This window comes from Monodelphis domestica, chromosome 2 (assembly GCF_027887165.1).
Source record: "Monodelphis domestica isolate mMonDom1 chromosome 2, mMonDom1.pri, whole genome shotgun sequence".
Taxonomy (NCBI): domain Eukaryota; kingdom Metazoa; phylum Chordata; class Mammalia; order Didelphimorphia; family Didelphidae; genus Monodelphis; species Monodelphis domestica.
Window position 1 is genome coordinate 32,356,137 of NC_077228.1, and position 12,761 is coordinate 32,368,897.

Consider the following 12,761-nt stretch of genomic DNA (forward strand, 5'->3'; position numbering starts at 1 on the left):
CCCCTTTCTTAATTACCTTTTGATGATTTTCTTGAGTTCTATGCTTGGGCATCAAATTTTCTGTTCAGGTCTGGTCTTTTATTTACGAATGCTTGGAATTCTTCTATTTTATTAAATGACCATACTCTCTCCTGTAAGAATATAGTTAGTTTTGCTGGGTAGTTGATTCTTGTTTGTAGACCTAGTTCCCTTGCTTTCCGGAATATCATATTTCATATCTTTCAGGCCTTCAGTGTAGATGCAGCCAGCTCCTGTGTTATCCTCTCTGTAGTTCCATGGTATCTGAATGACTTCTTCTTAGCAGCTTGTAATATTTTTTTTCCTTGGTCTGATAGTTCTTGAATTTGGCTATAACATTCCTGGGTGTTGTCAGTTGAGGATTAAGTACAGGAGGTGATCTGTGGATTCTTTCAATCTCCACTTTTCCCTCTTGTTCTATGATGTCGGGGTAGTTTTCTTGGATAATTTCCTGTGGGAGTCCAGGCTTTTTCTTTTGTCATGGTCTTCTGGTAGACCAATAATTCTTAAGTTGTCTCTCCTGGACCGATTTTCTAAGTCTTCTGTTTTGTTCATGAGGTGTTTCATATTTTCCTCAATTTTTTTCATTCTTTTGATTTTGTTTTATAGTTTCCTGCTGCCTTGTGAAGTCGTTTGCTTCTAATTGTTGTATTCTGGTTTTTAAAGACTGAATTTCATTCCCTGACTTTTGGTCATCTTTCATCTCCTTTGCCTCATTTTCAAGCTGATTAATTTTGGCTTTCAAGACACTATTTTCTCGTTTTAGTTTCCAGATGACTTATCTTGCTTTTTAAGTTATTTTCCCATTTGTTTTCAGCCTCTCTTATTTGTGTTTTGAATTGTATTTTGAGTTCTTCCAAAGCCTGTGTCCAATTCGCTGGAGTTTCTGTGTTTTTGCTTGGTGTTCCTTGATCCTCTTCTGTTACATTTGCTCTTTGTTCATTGCCTGGTTAGAAGCTGTCGATTGTAATTTCTTTTTTCTTTTTCTGTTGTTTGCTCATATTTGACCCTTCTTTTCCCCCTGTAGTTGCCTGTAGTCTTGCTCCTCTCATTATGTGCTGGATCTGTGGGTTTGGGCTTTTCTGTCAACCCTCACCCTTGGAGAGTGTGTTGGAGCTTGAGCTTCCCTGCCCTCTGAAGGCTTGATAAGATTAAACCCAACAGAGTTGGACTTGCAGAGCTGGATGTGTCCTGAGGCCAAAACCTCCAGAAGGGGGGGCAATATGAAGTGTCAGCTGTGATTGGGCTGCCTTCTTTAAGGTTCTCCAGCTGCCTCCCCGCCACCTGTGTTCAAAGCCCTGAGCCTGGCACAGCTTTGCCCACAAGGTACTCCCTCTAGACTAGCACCCTTGCCCACTCAGAGATTCAGGCTTTGGGGGGGGGCATAACTTTTAAGTTGAGTCCAGCAAGAGGGTTCCTTAGCTCAGTCCTATTGTTAGATTTGGTTTTCAGTCCCCTAGGTGCATTTTGTTTTTAATAGGTTAGGAAGGGTTTTCAGATGTCTGAACTTTCGCTGCTTCTGTGCCTCCATCTTCAAGATGTTTTGAAATATCACGTCTATTCTTTTTTTGCTCAAGGCTTTCTCAGACTCTTCCAGGTCCAGTTGTTTTTCCTATGATACACTTAACATTTTCTTTTATTTTTCTTTTTAGTCTTTTGACTTTTATTCTTGGTATCTCATGGAATCATTAGCTTCCATTTGGCCAACATTAATTTTTCAAGACATTACTTTCCAGCAAGGTTTTATTCCTGTTTTTTTCAAGCAGTGAATGTCTTCATGTTTTTCTTCCCTAGCTCTTGCTTCTTTTGCCTTCTTTTTCTTTCATTTAGTTCTAAAAATTATTATTAGCTTCTTTTTTATCTATTCTTGGAATTCTTTGTCAGACTTGTGTCCAACATGTACTTTTTTTTCTTGAGACTTCATTTGTAGATTTATTTGTCATTCTCTTTTTCTGTCTTAAGCTTCCCTCTTGCCATAATAACTCTTTATAATCAAATTCTTTTATTTGTTTGCTTTCTTCCAGCCTTCTTCTTGACTTTGGACTTTATGTTACTGCTGGGCTCAGCATACTTCTTTGGAGAATGTCTAACCCAAGTTCTTGTCCTCTTACCTCCTGCTGATAAGTCTGCTCCAACAGTGATGTGGTCTGGGGCAAGGTCTACTCACTGCTCTCCTAGTCTGAATATGTTCCTGACCCAGGTTTGGATCTCCTGGCTTTTCCTAGATTAGGAGTTTCAGCAGATTCCTGCTGGACTGAGTCACTATTTTTCTTTTTCTTTTTTTTAATACTTTTCTTCTATCTTAAAATCAATACTGAGTATCAGTTCCAAGGCAGAAGAGAAGTAAGGACTATGCTGTAGGGATTTTGTGACTTGCCTAGGGTCACATAGCTAGAAAGAGTCTGAGGTCAGATTTGAATATAAGACCTCATCTCTAGGCCTAACTCTCTCCACTGAACCATTTATCTGCCTCATAAAGTTGCTAGTAATTCACTTGATGAGAGGCTCTTCAGGTTCAGAACAACTAATCTCCATGTTCCAGTTTGGTCTGTGATTTCTGCCAGAGTAATTTTAACATAGACTAGAAATGAGTGCTGCTGTTCCTGGTATCAGAGCCACACAACAATTGTTTGCTTCTAGAACTTATACATTGCCCTAGATCCATGACCCACAACTAAATAGGAAGCAACAGAACTGCCACATGACACTTGTCCCTGTGCCCTGTACTAGTTATGGAATCTCTTCGTGAAAATAGTGCTCAGTCTTGGTCCTCTCTCAGACCCTGGGCACGAAAATGCTCCTTACAGATTGTTTCTGGCCAGACCCCCTTCCCATCTCTGTAGGTTTCTCTTTCTGTCTTTCTAAGCTGCTCTTGACTGGAAAAATGACTTGCTGTAACTTTTTTTTTTCCTGATAAGAATTTGATATGGTGCATTTTCTGGATCTTTTCTAAGAGATTTGGTGGGCGTACTAGGATGTACTTCCTCTCACTCCTCCCTCTTGACTCCCTGTCATTCTCCCCCTTAACAGGGAAAAAAGGCAGCAAAATCTGAGTTGGATATTAATGCCATCTGTCATCCTAATTACAAAGCCTGTCCCTTCTTCCATCTTTCTTTTCTTTCCAAGATACAAATAAAAATGCCTTTGTTATCCTTAGCATTCTTGTGAGCCTCAATTGATTTTACTTTCAGCATTTCTGAAGCTCTCCCTCAATGATCACACAGTTTACATCTTTCATTATTTGAATTTACTGTCAGCTTCTGACAATGTTATTTTAGAATCTTGGTCCCTCTACTTCTTTGCAGCTTCACAGGAATGATTTCTTTTATAGTCATCAGATTTTGTTTCATAAGAGTTCCTATTCTTTTGGGGCTTATCATTCACTAAAGAGTTTTGCCTCTTTTTTCTGAAGAAGTAAAGAGCTGGACCCAGAGCCAGGAAGTTACTGGTCATATTCAACTCTTTTGTGACCTTATGCAATATTGTGCCATGACTGTCTATGGGATTTTCTTGGCAAATACTGGAATGATTTGCCATTCCTTCTCCAGTGGATTAAGACAAATAGAAGTTAAGTGATTTGCCCAGGGTCACACAGCTAGTGAGTGACTGAGACCAGATTTGAATTTAGATGTTTCTGACTCCAGGCTCAGCTTTTTCTCCCCGGAGCCACCTAGATGCCTTAGGAGTCAGGAAGATTTGATTTCAAGTCTAGCCTCAAACTTTGTAACCCTGAGCAAGTCACCCTCTTTCAGCCAGTTTCCTCATCTGTAAAATGGGGATAATAATAGTACCTGCTTCCTGGGGTTGTGGTAAGAATCAGATAAATGCTTTGTAAACCCTAAAACCACATAAATGTTAGGTTTTGGTGGTGGAGGTGTTTTAAAGTTAGGAAATTTGGACATATTTATTGGCAGCAGAGTTAGTGGATAAAAAAATTCCAAATTAGGAGGATAGCGTAAACTGTACAATAAAATGGCATGTTCTTGGAGAATATGGGAACAGAAAAGATCAAGGGCAAAAGTTAAAGGGTTTGGCATTGGCAAGGAAAAGGGCTGTGAATTTATCAGAAATAGGACAAAAGAGAGGAGAATAGGAGATGGAATCAAGGAACTCTGAGGTGTAGAATATGAGGAAAACTCCCAATGGATTTTAGGTGCAGTGTGGTGTAGGAGGCCTATAGAGAAAAGAACATTGGAGTGAGAAGTTACTGAGAAGTAAGGTAGTTTGTAATAGTAAGGCCTGTGCTAAGATTGTGGATACAGCCTAGGTAGTTCTAGCTATGTTCAGCATCATGAGAGTAGGCTTGGCAGAAGTTTGTATTTTTGTTACATCCTTCAGTATTTTTTAATGGAGTAGATGAGGATCGGAGGGAAATGTGACCTGTACACTGCTGCATAGAATACAAGGGCTGGAGACAATAGATAAGGATCTGTCTCCCTCCAGTAAACCCTCTCAGAGGGAATGCCAGATAAGTCATATATTCTTTCAAGACCTCACTTCATTGATAAGAGGAGGAAGGAAGCAGGATCATCCAAGATCCTTTCCAGTTCTCAGTCTGCGATTCTTATCATTAATGCTAGTTGGGTAAATGTGATAGAGGAGATAGAACCTCACTGGAAAAGAAAGTGTTTGAAAGCTCTGTGAGAGGCAAGTAGTGCATTCCAGGTGTGTGATTGTTTAGTGCAAAAAAGCCACCTGGAGCTAGATTATGGAAAGATGTTTGTGTTCAGGCACAGTGTATTTTAGCTGGGACCTATGAGGGTGCTTCCGGAGAATCTGACCTGGTGGGTGCAATGGCACTTCTCTTTGTTAGAGTTTTAGAACCAGCTGAATTCAATCCATAAGAAGTTGGAGGGGACCATCTTGGACTACTACTCACTGATCTGCTTCTTTGGCCTTTTTCTTCCTAGTCTCCTGCAGCCACATTTGAAAAACATGGAGAGCACCTATCCCGAGGAGAAGGACGATTTGGAGTGAGCCGCCGGAGACATAACTCTTCTGATGGTTTTTTTAACAATGGGCCCCTGCGGACTCCAGGAGGTGAGTGATTCCCTGGCATCCTCTTGTCCACATCAGAGCCATCTGGTGCAGCAGGCACACCCTGGGAAAGATGGAAGGAAGGAAGACAGTACTTGGCTTCCATACACATGTGAACCTGCCTTAGGGAGAGGCCAATCTGCTTGGACTCACCTGAGCTGGGCTCTCTACTGGGTGGGGTGAAACTTGTCTTCTGACGGATTAAAAACCATTTGTTGCAGTTGAAGGGATCTTTCCAGGAATTGGCATTGAAAGAAAAGTTGAACTTTCATGATTCTAGCTCAGTTTTCCAATCTCATGATCCGTATCATTGTAAACATATCAATTGGACTAGCCATTGGCTGACTAGCAGAGCCTTCAGCCAAACCAGAGGCCCCAGGCCCGCCCCCTCCACCCCCCCAGCATAGAGCCACATTGACGCGTGTTGTTGCTTTTCCTTTCCACGTTAGATTCCTGGCACCAACCCTCCCTGCTCCGCCATGACTCCGTAGATTCGGGTGTCTCCAAGGGCACGCATGCCGGACTCGCTGGGAACCAGTCCGGCTGGCATGGCTCTGCCCGGGGTCACGATGGCGTGAGCCAGCGCGGCGGGGGGGGAGCAGGGACCCACCGCCACTGGAATGGCAGCTTCCACTCCCGCAAGGGCTCTGCCTTTCAGGAAAAGCCACCTACTGAGGCCAGGGAAGAAAAGAAAGAAGAGAAGGCGGAGAAGTTGCAGTTTGAGGAGGAAGACTTTGTAAGTGTGGAACTTTCCAAGGGCAGCTAAGGCTGCAGCATCATAATAGCAGGAGTCAGGACCCTTTGGCAACAAGGATTTTTTTTCTTTTTCTTTTTTTTTTTTAAGGAAATTACCCAGTGTAGAAAATAGACATGAATAAATTTAAGTTTAGAGAAAGACCAGGGAAATTAGTGACTATCTGGTCCAACCCCATCATTTTATAGAGGAAGGCACTACAGCCAAAGAGGAAGGTAATTTTCAAGAGCCATATAGATAGCAAGAGATCCAGGAACAGAACTCAAGTTGTAGCCCAGCAATCAAAATCTAGAAGACCTTCTGTACAAGAGAGGAGTCTTGAGTCAATAGGAAGAGGGAAGGGCTTCCTAAAAGAATCTCTTGAGTAGTTATTACTATCAATTATGTTCAGTCTTAGTGAAAGTGTTGGCAAATGATTAGCTTCTTTAGTCTTAGTTGCCTTATCTTTCATGGAAAGCAATATTTTCTAAACTGCAGACTTATAAATTATCTTATTTTGCATTCCTAGTTATCATGCTCTGTAATTGCAGTGTCCCTTCTCAGAGGGATTTTGTTCTTTTCAGCTGATCATGAAAAGTTCCTTCTCTTACCTGTGCTTTCTTTTGCTGAAGTAAACAGCCTGTGCCCATACAGATGGTAGCCAAGAAAAATCTTGGTGATATTACAGCTGTAACAGATGGTTGGCACAAACCCTGATGTTAATGTGTTGACCTCTTTGCTTCTTACCATCTAAACCCATCATTCAGTTTTTGCAATGTGTTTTTAAAGTAGGCAGCTAGAAAAGCTTCATGGTATGATTTGGGGAAGGGGGGGAATCCATTTGTAATATTATTGTGCCCCCAAGGTTACTTCCTGATTCTATTATCTGTCAGCATTAATTACTTGGCTGGGGGACCAGGAAGAGAAAAAATATATAGTATTAGGGCAAGTAAGCTTATTCTGGTAAGTAGAAATCTAAAGACTATTCCTCCCCAATCCCCTAAAATTGTTAGCAAAATTTAAATTTGACAAATAAGGGGGATTTTTTATTATTTTGCATGTGACATTTTGTCATATGTGGTTATATTATATAACTCAATATTCTTTGAGTGAATGAGAAAATTGTATGCTGTTAATGTCACATCTCATGAGGAAACAAAGAATCCTTATTTTATGGATGGAGAAGCCAAGGAGGAGCCATGGTGTTTTGGGGTTGTTGTTGTTTTTTAGTCCATATCTTGAATATGATATTAAAGGACACTTGTTCATGTCTTCCTTGATATTAACTTTGTATAGGATAGGGAAAGAACCCTGGATTGTAGTCATTTGGGCTCCCCTCACCCGGCTATTTTCTTGTAGACTACATCTCTGGAGCTCAGTTTCTTTCTCTGTTAAAAGCAGGTGATTGGACTGAGATGATTTCCAAAGCCCCTTCTAATTATACATTTTATGAGTCTAGAATTCTCATATCCTTTAATAAATTGTTTTTTTCTCACAGGCAGCAGGATTTTGAGTTGGTTGTCTTTTACTCTTTTCTACCTTTACTACCTTGACTCTGGGAAGTCCTTGTCCTATATTTCCTTCTCTGAAGCTTTTGGGGAAGGCCTCTTCATCCTCACTTGTCAGAGCTAAGCCCATGTTTATTTCCCATACCAGTTGTAATTACGGTTTTTGATCTTCCCACTTTGCAGGTCTGTCCTTAACACTGTAGTTTCTCATCCCAACCCTGTTGCTTACTCTCTTTTGAGGGAAGGAAGTGCCCAGGCATTGTAGTCTTGTATTTCCTGACTTGTGACTGATGTTCCCCATGGCCATTCCCTACTGCTTCTTGGCCACAGTGTACTAAACTGTTGGCTGAAGGGTTTTATACATTACGGTTGTGGCATAATGGACAGAGCCTTAGACCTCCAAGACCTCACGTCAGATTTTCTGTCACTTAGTACTTGTCTTACCTTGGACAAGTCACATTTCATCCCATAGCCTTAGTTTTCTCTACTCTAATTTGGGCATAATGTCATTTACACTACCTACCTCACAGGGTTGTTGTGAGGATTATGCTATGTCAGTATGACATTGTTGAATTTTATCTTCAGGACATATTAAAAAATGACTCCCTTGGCCCTTTCCTAGACTTAATTGTTGTACAATCACCTACGGTGAAATCCATCAGTCACTTTTATACATGAACAGAAACTTTTTAAGACTTTTCCCTAATTGTTTTTTCTTTGGCATTTCTTTACTAACAGCTTAAAGTTGCTAACAGGGAGCTTTTAACTTGGATACAACTTCTCAAAACCCAATATTTAAAATAAAAGTGATCTGGTGCCAGCTCATGGTGGGCCCCAACTGTTGGCATTTTATTGTCTTTATTTTCTATTTGTCTGAATATAGGAAGATCCAAAATTGTATTTGTATTTACCTCTAATCTCCAATTATCTCATCTTGTATTTTATTCTGCCAAAGCTGTTAGTAGATTTCAGAGTTCAGTCTATCCTAAACAACTTTGGAAATACTATAAATGCTTACTTTGTCATGCCTAGATTTACCCTGAGAAAGAAGTTGCTAAAATCAATGTTCTTTTAGACTAACAGTAAAAAACTCTTGGGCCAGGCAGTCAAAGTCTTTTAGGATCTCTATCCAAAATTACCTTTCCAACTAGAATATACCCAACACATTTTTCCTTTTGTGCCTTGGCCCACTGTATTGCAGCTCCCTGAATAAACTCCCTTTCACCTCTACCTACCCAATTCCATCCTACCCCTCCCTGAATCCCCAATCCCTGTAGAAATTCTTTCAATCCTTTAAGGCCATCCAAGTTACCACCTCCATTCTTCACACATACAGAGTCAGAGGACATTTCTTCCATAATCCTGTAGTCCTATGGATATGGATATTTTTTAATTACTCTTTTATGATACCATTTGTGTTATGTCTTAAGTGATGTATTCAGCTTGTATTAGAGGGATTTGTATACATCCCATCTCCCTAATCTTACTTACTAGAAGACCCTTGACCCCCAGTTCTCACTTTTTTTTTTTACTCTAGCTTTCCTAGGCTGTAATCCTTAGACACTTGGCACATTTTTGTTTCTGAATGAACAAGACATCCTGATAAGAGTCGGAATAGCTATTGATCTGATAACCAGCAAAAAGACCTGACCAACCTCATGTCCTAATTCAAGACATGTGCAAGCTCTGAGATGTTGGGCAAAGCACTCTTGATTTTTCTGAGCCCTAGTTGCCTCATTTGTAAATTGGTCATGTTAGCACTTGGAATATTTACTAATAGGACTATGAGGAAAGTGTTTTGTTCGTGTTAAAATCATCAGTCAGTAGTTAATAGTGATTGTGGATTCTGATCCTCTCCAGAATTACTGACCTGGTGAGGAGGTGAGGACTGTGATGGTGAAGAGCTTTTTTATATGTCATATATTCTCAATTAAAAGGATGAAACAAAACCCATTTGTGTGACTCAGAGCAGAGCTCTTGAGCACAAAGCTAGTGTTTTTCATCTGCAAAAGTTCTTTGGATTGTATTGAACATCCAACGTTTCAGTAAAATTTGTGAAGTAAAGAAATCATGACTGCAAGGCAAAAAGATTAGGACTGAATTTTTGACTGATCATATATCAACCTGTCCAAATGTGGGTTATTGGTGGGCAGGCTAGTCCCTCTGTTTGCTGTATTACTTTTCACACTGCTAAATGTTATATAAGCTCTAGACATTTTTCTTATGTAATTTTCACTTATATTTTATGATGATGGGTATTATAGAGAAGACATGATCATGAATAAGCTACTCTGTATCAACATTTTTCACTGATTTTTACAGCCATCTTTGAATCCAGAAGCTGGGAAACAGAGTCATCCAAGCAGACCTGTTGGGACACCTTCTGGAGTATGGGGTAGGTGAAGCTTCTTTCTCTCCCATAAAATTTCAGGGACATAAATTAAACTAAGTTCATGTTGGAGAGAAAGGAGCAAAATCATTTTCCTTTCATTACTTTGTACCTGTTGACCCCAGTAATTATTCCCTTTGTGTATAAATGCTCAGCAAGTCATTCTGCAGGTAATAAAGGACATCAGCAACAGTGGTTGGCCACAGTGGTAGCTAGGCCAAAGTTATCAGTCAAATCAAATGAGAGAGAAAATTCTAATTGTCACTTAGCTTCCTACATATAATCAAAGTTATTGCATGTTGCCTTTCCCAGTCCTAGCTTCTCTGGATAGATTTTGTGTATTTATATTGTCTCCCCTATTATACTACCATCCTTGAGTAGGAGGAAGGATTTTTGCCTGTCTTGGAGTCATTAATGCTTGGTCCAGTGACTGATACATAATGAAATAATTAGGTGATAGATGACCTATTTAGTGTATGGAGCTGTAGTAGTTGATTATTAACTTCTTATGAACCCAGGGATGTTTTATGGCTGGTTGGAGTAAAGATGGAGGCAACAAGTAGGCCTAACCTATCTTTGTTGGTACAGTTCAATCTGACTGCTTCACAGATAGTTATAAACCATTGTTGATTTATTAAAATATTCTCATCTTATTAAAAAACTCTCAGGATGGGTTAGTAGATCAGGGTTTAGGAGTCCCTAAATCTTATACTCTAAATTCTCCACCCAAATCCAACCTGAGTCCTCGCAGACTGTCTTCATAGAGGATGTTTCGACTTTCTCTCAGCTGCCTAGTAAAATCTAGCTAACTAAATCCTATTCTAACTCGTCCACTCACAAGTAGTAACTAGTAAAGAGTTCATAAGGTAAAAGCTGACTAGATTTTGATGAGGAGTCCACTCAAGGCCAGAGCCTTGAGTTGAGCTGGACGGGCTTAGCTCACTTATAGAGTCACTGGGTCTTTCACAGCACGTGTGTGCGCGCACGCGCACACACACACACACACACACACACACACACACACACACACACACACACACACACCCCAGGATGGTACAGGAATGCCATAGCTCACAGAATCACAGATGATGATGTCTAGGTCAGAGATGGAAAGCCTCTCAAGATAAGCTTGATGACAGGCACCTCCAAGGTTTGGTCAGGAAAGGCAGTTAACTCCCTTTAACCTTAACAAGATGGCCACAGGAAGTCAGTCCCTGCTCACCTGGTGTTCAATAGACAACGGACCCCCTTGATCCTCAGGTGTAATGGATTAAAATTTCACCTTTTTAAGATTGTTGTAATATTGAACAATGGCCGCCAAGGATTTTACTTATGAAATTCCTAAAATTAAAACACTCAAGTCAGAATGGAGTTTATGGAGGTTTAATCACAATGGGAGTAGGGAAAGGAGAGGGAGAGGAGAGAGGAGAAAAGGGAAAGGGGCTACTCAACCTCTGACCAAGGCAGAGGGAGTTTTAGGCCCAAAGGACCAAGGTGGAAAGAATCAGTCCTTAACTCACGTGACCGATCTGAAGGAAAGCTGTCTGCGGGCGTCCTCCCTGTCCAAGCTTCTAACACCAACTGGCGTCTCGCTCTCTCCACAGGAAGTGAGTGAATTCCAGAGGCTGTTCCCTACCTCACTTCCTGTGCCTCACAAGTGCCAATGGTTGGCTCTAGCTTGGCTTAGGACAGCCCAGGTGTGGGCAGTTAGTTATTTCTGATTTGTCATTGACTAGCACATGCCCATGTAGTGTGGGTGTGCACAATTTTTTTGGGTGCTATACCAAGATGGAGACTTTTAAAATTCACACAGGTGTTCTGCCTTTTATCCCTTTTCCCGATTCTGGAACTCTTCTTTTCCATTCCATGCATGTGCCTAGGTCCTGCTTTGCAAAGTCTTTGCACCAGGCCTTTGCAAAAGCTACTATCTGTCTCTATATAATAATAATGAGTACTTAAAAAATGCTTGCTGACTTGCTAGCTGACAACAAGTTAGTAGACACAGGACAACACAATAGTCTGTAAAAAAAAAAAAAGATCTCAGGGTTTTAATGGATCAGAGGCTTAAGAATTAACTCTATGGCCTGGCAAGTTTTAAAAGCTCATCCAATCCTAGGACACCTTAAAAGGTATGGTACTTAGAGCAGAGGTTCTTAATCTGGGGCTCATTAATTTGATTTATTAACTTTTAAAACTAATTTGATATAGTTTCCTTTATAATAATATATATTTTATTGTATACATTGTAAACTTTATTTGGGGAAGGTGACTGGACTAAATCAAAATGCTCAAAGGAGTCCGTGAGACAGAAAAGCTTTAGAACCTTTGATCTACAATGAGGAGAATGGTATTGTAACCTAATTTTACTCTCATCAAAGACTACATTTGTATTATTATATGGAATCATGAGAGTTTCATTTTCAATAAGATAATGAAAAACTGAGGGTGACCATAGTAATGCAGGGATTCCTCAAAATCATGCTGGTTTGGTTGAAAGGTGTTTAGCCTAGAAAAAGGGGGTTCAGCAAATAGAATAGTTAAGATTTGTCATCTCTATATTCAAGTATTTGAGTGGCTCTCTTCTAGAGCCTTCTAGAAAAAGGATAAGACAAGTTGTTGACTTCCAAAAGGCAGTTCTAGTAAGCTAGAGAAAGGCAGAGCATGTCAATACAAGGAAGAACTGTCTTGCAAGAGATATCTAAAGAAGTGGTAGAGTAGGCCTTCCCAGAAGGCAGTGGTTTTCTCCACCTCTTAAAGGTCTTGAAATTGTGACTACCTAGTGGAGATGGTGTCAAGAATTCTTAATTGTACATAACTTAGACTAGGTAAATTCAAAGTGCTCTTCTAGTGCTGCAGTTCCAGGGCTATGATTCTTGTATATGTGAAACATTTTTAAAATATCCACATGTACCTTGGGAGCATGCCTACCTGAAATTCTCTTATTCCACTTTATCTCAGTACCTTAGTTCCTAAGAGTTTGGACTCTGGGCAGATGGCACCCACTTTGTACCCACATCTCTCCAGATTTCTAGTCCCAAGTGACTAGTCTTTGAATTTGAGCTGGATCTTATGAACA

At 40.3% G+C, this 12,761-nt stretch overlaps 1 protein-coding gene across 5 annotated transcripts in view; it reads left to right on the forward strand.

The window, feature by feature from the left end:
* The window catches only part of GPBP1L1 (GC-rich promoter binding protein 1 like 1), an 80,505-nt gene that overhangs the window by 43,529 nt on the left and 24,215 nt on the right, over window positions 1-12,761 (forward strand). For 4 of the 5 annotated variants that reach the window (XM_007480238.3, XM_056815230.1, XM_007480237.3 and 1 more), the window contains 3 exons: window positions 4,929-5,058; window positions 5,505-5,791; window positions 9,619-9,691. In XM_007480238.3, the coding sequence (XP_007480300.2) occupies window positions 4,929-5,058; window positions 5,505-5,791; window positions 9,619-9,691 (490 nt within the window). Of the gene's footprint in view, window positions 1-2,042; window positions 2,219-4,928; window positions 5,059-5,504; window positions 5,792-9,618; window positions 9,692-12,761 lie in introns of all 5 variants that reach the window. The other variant, XM_007480236.3, reaches the window with a different exon arrangement.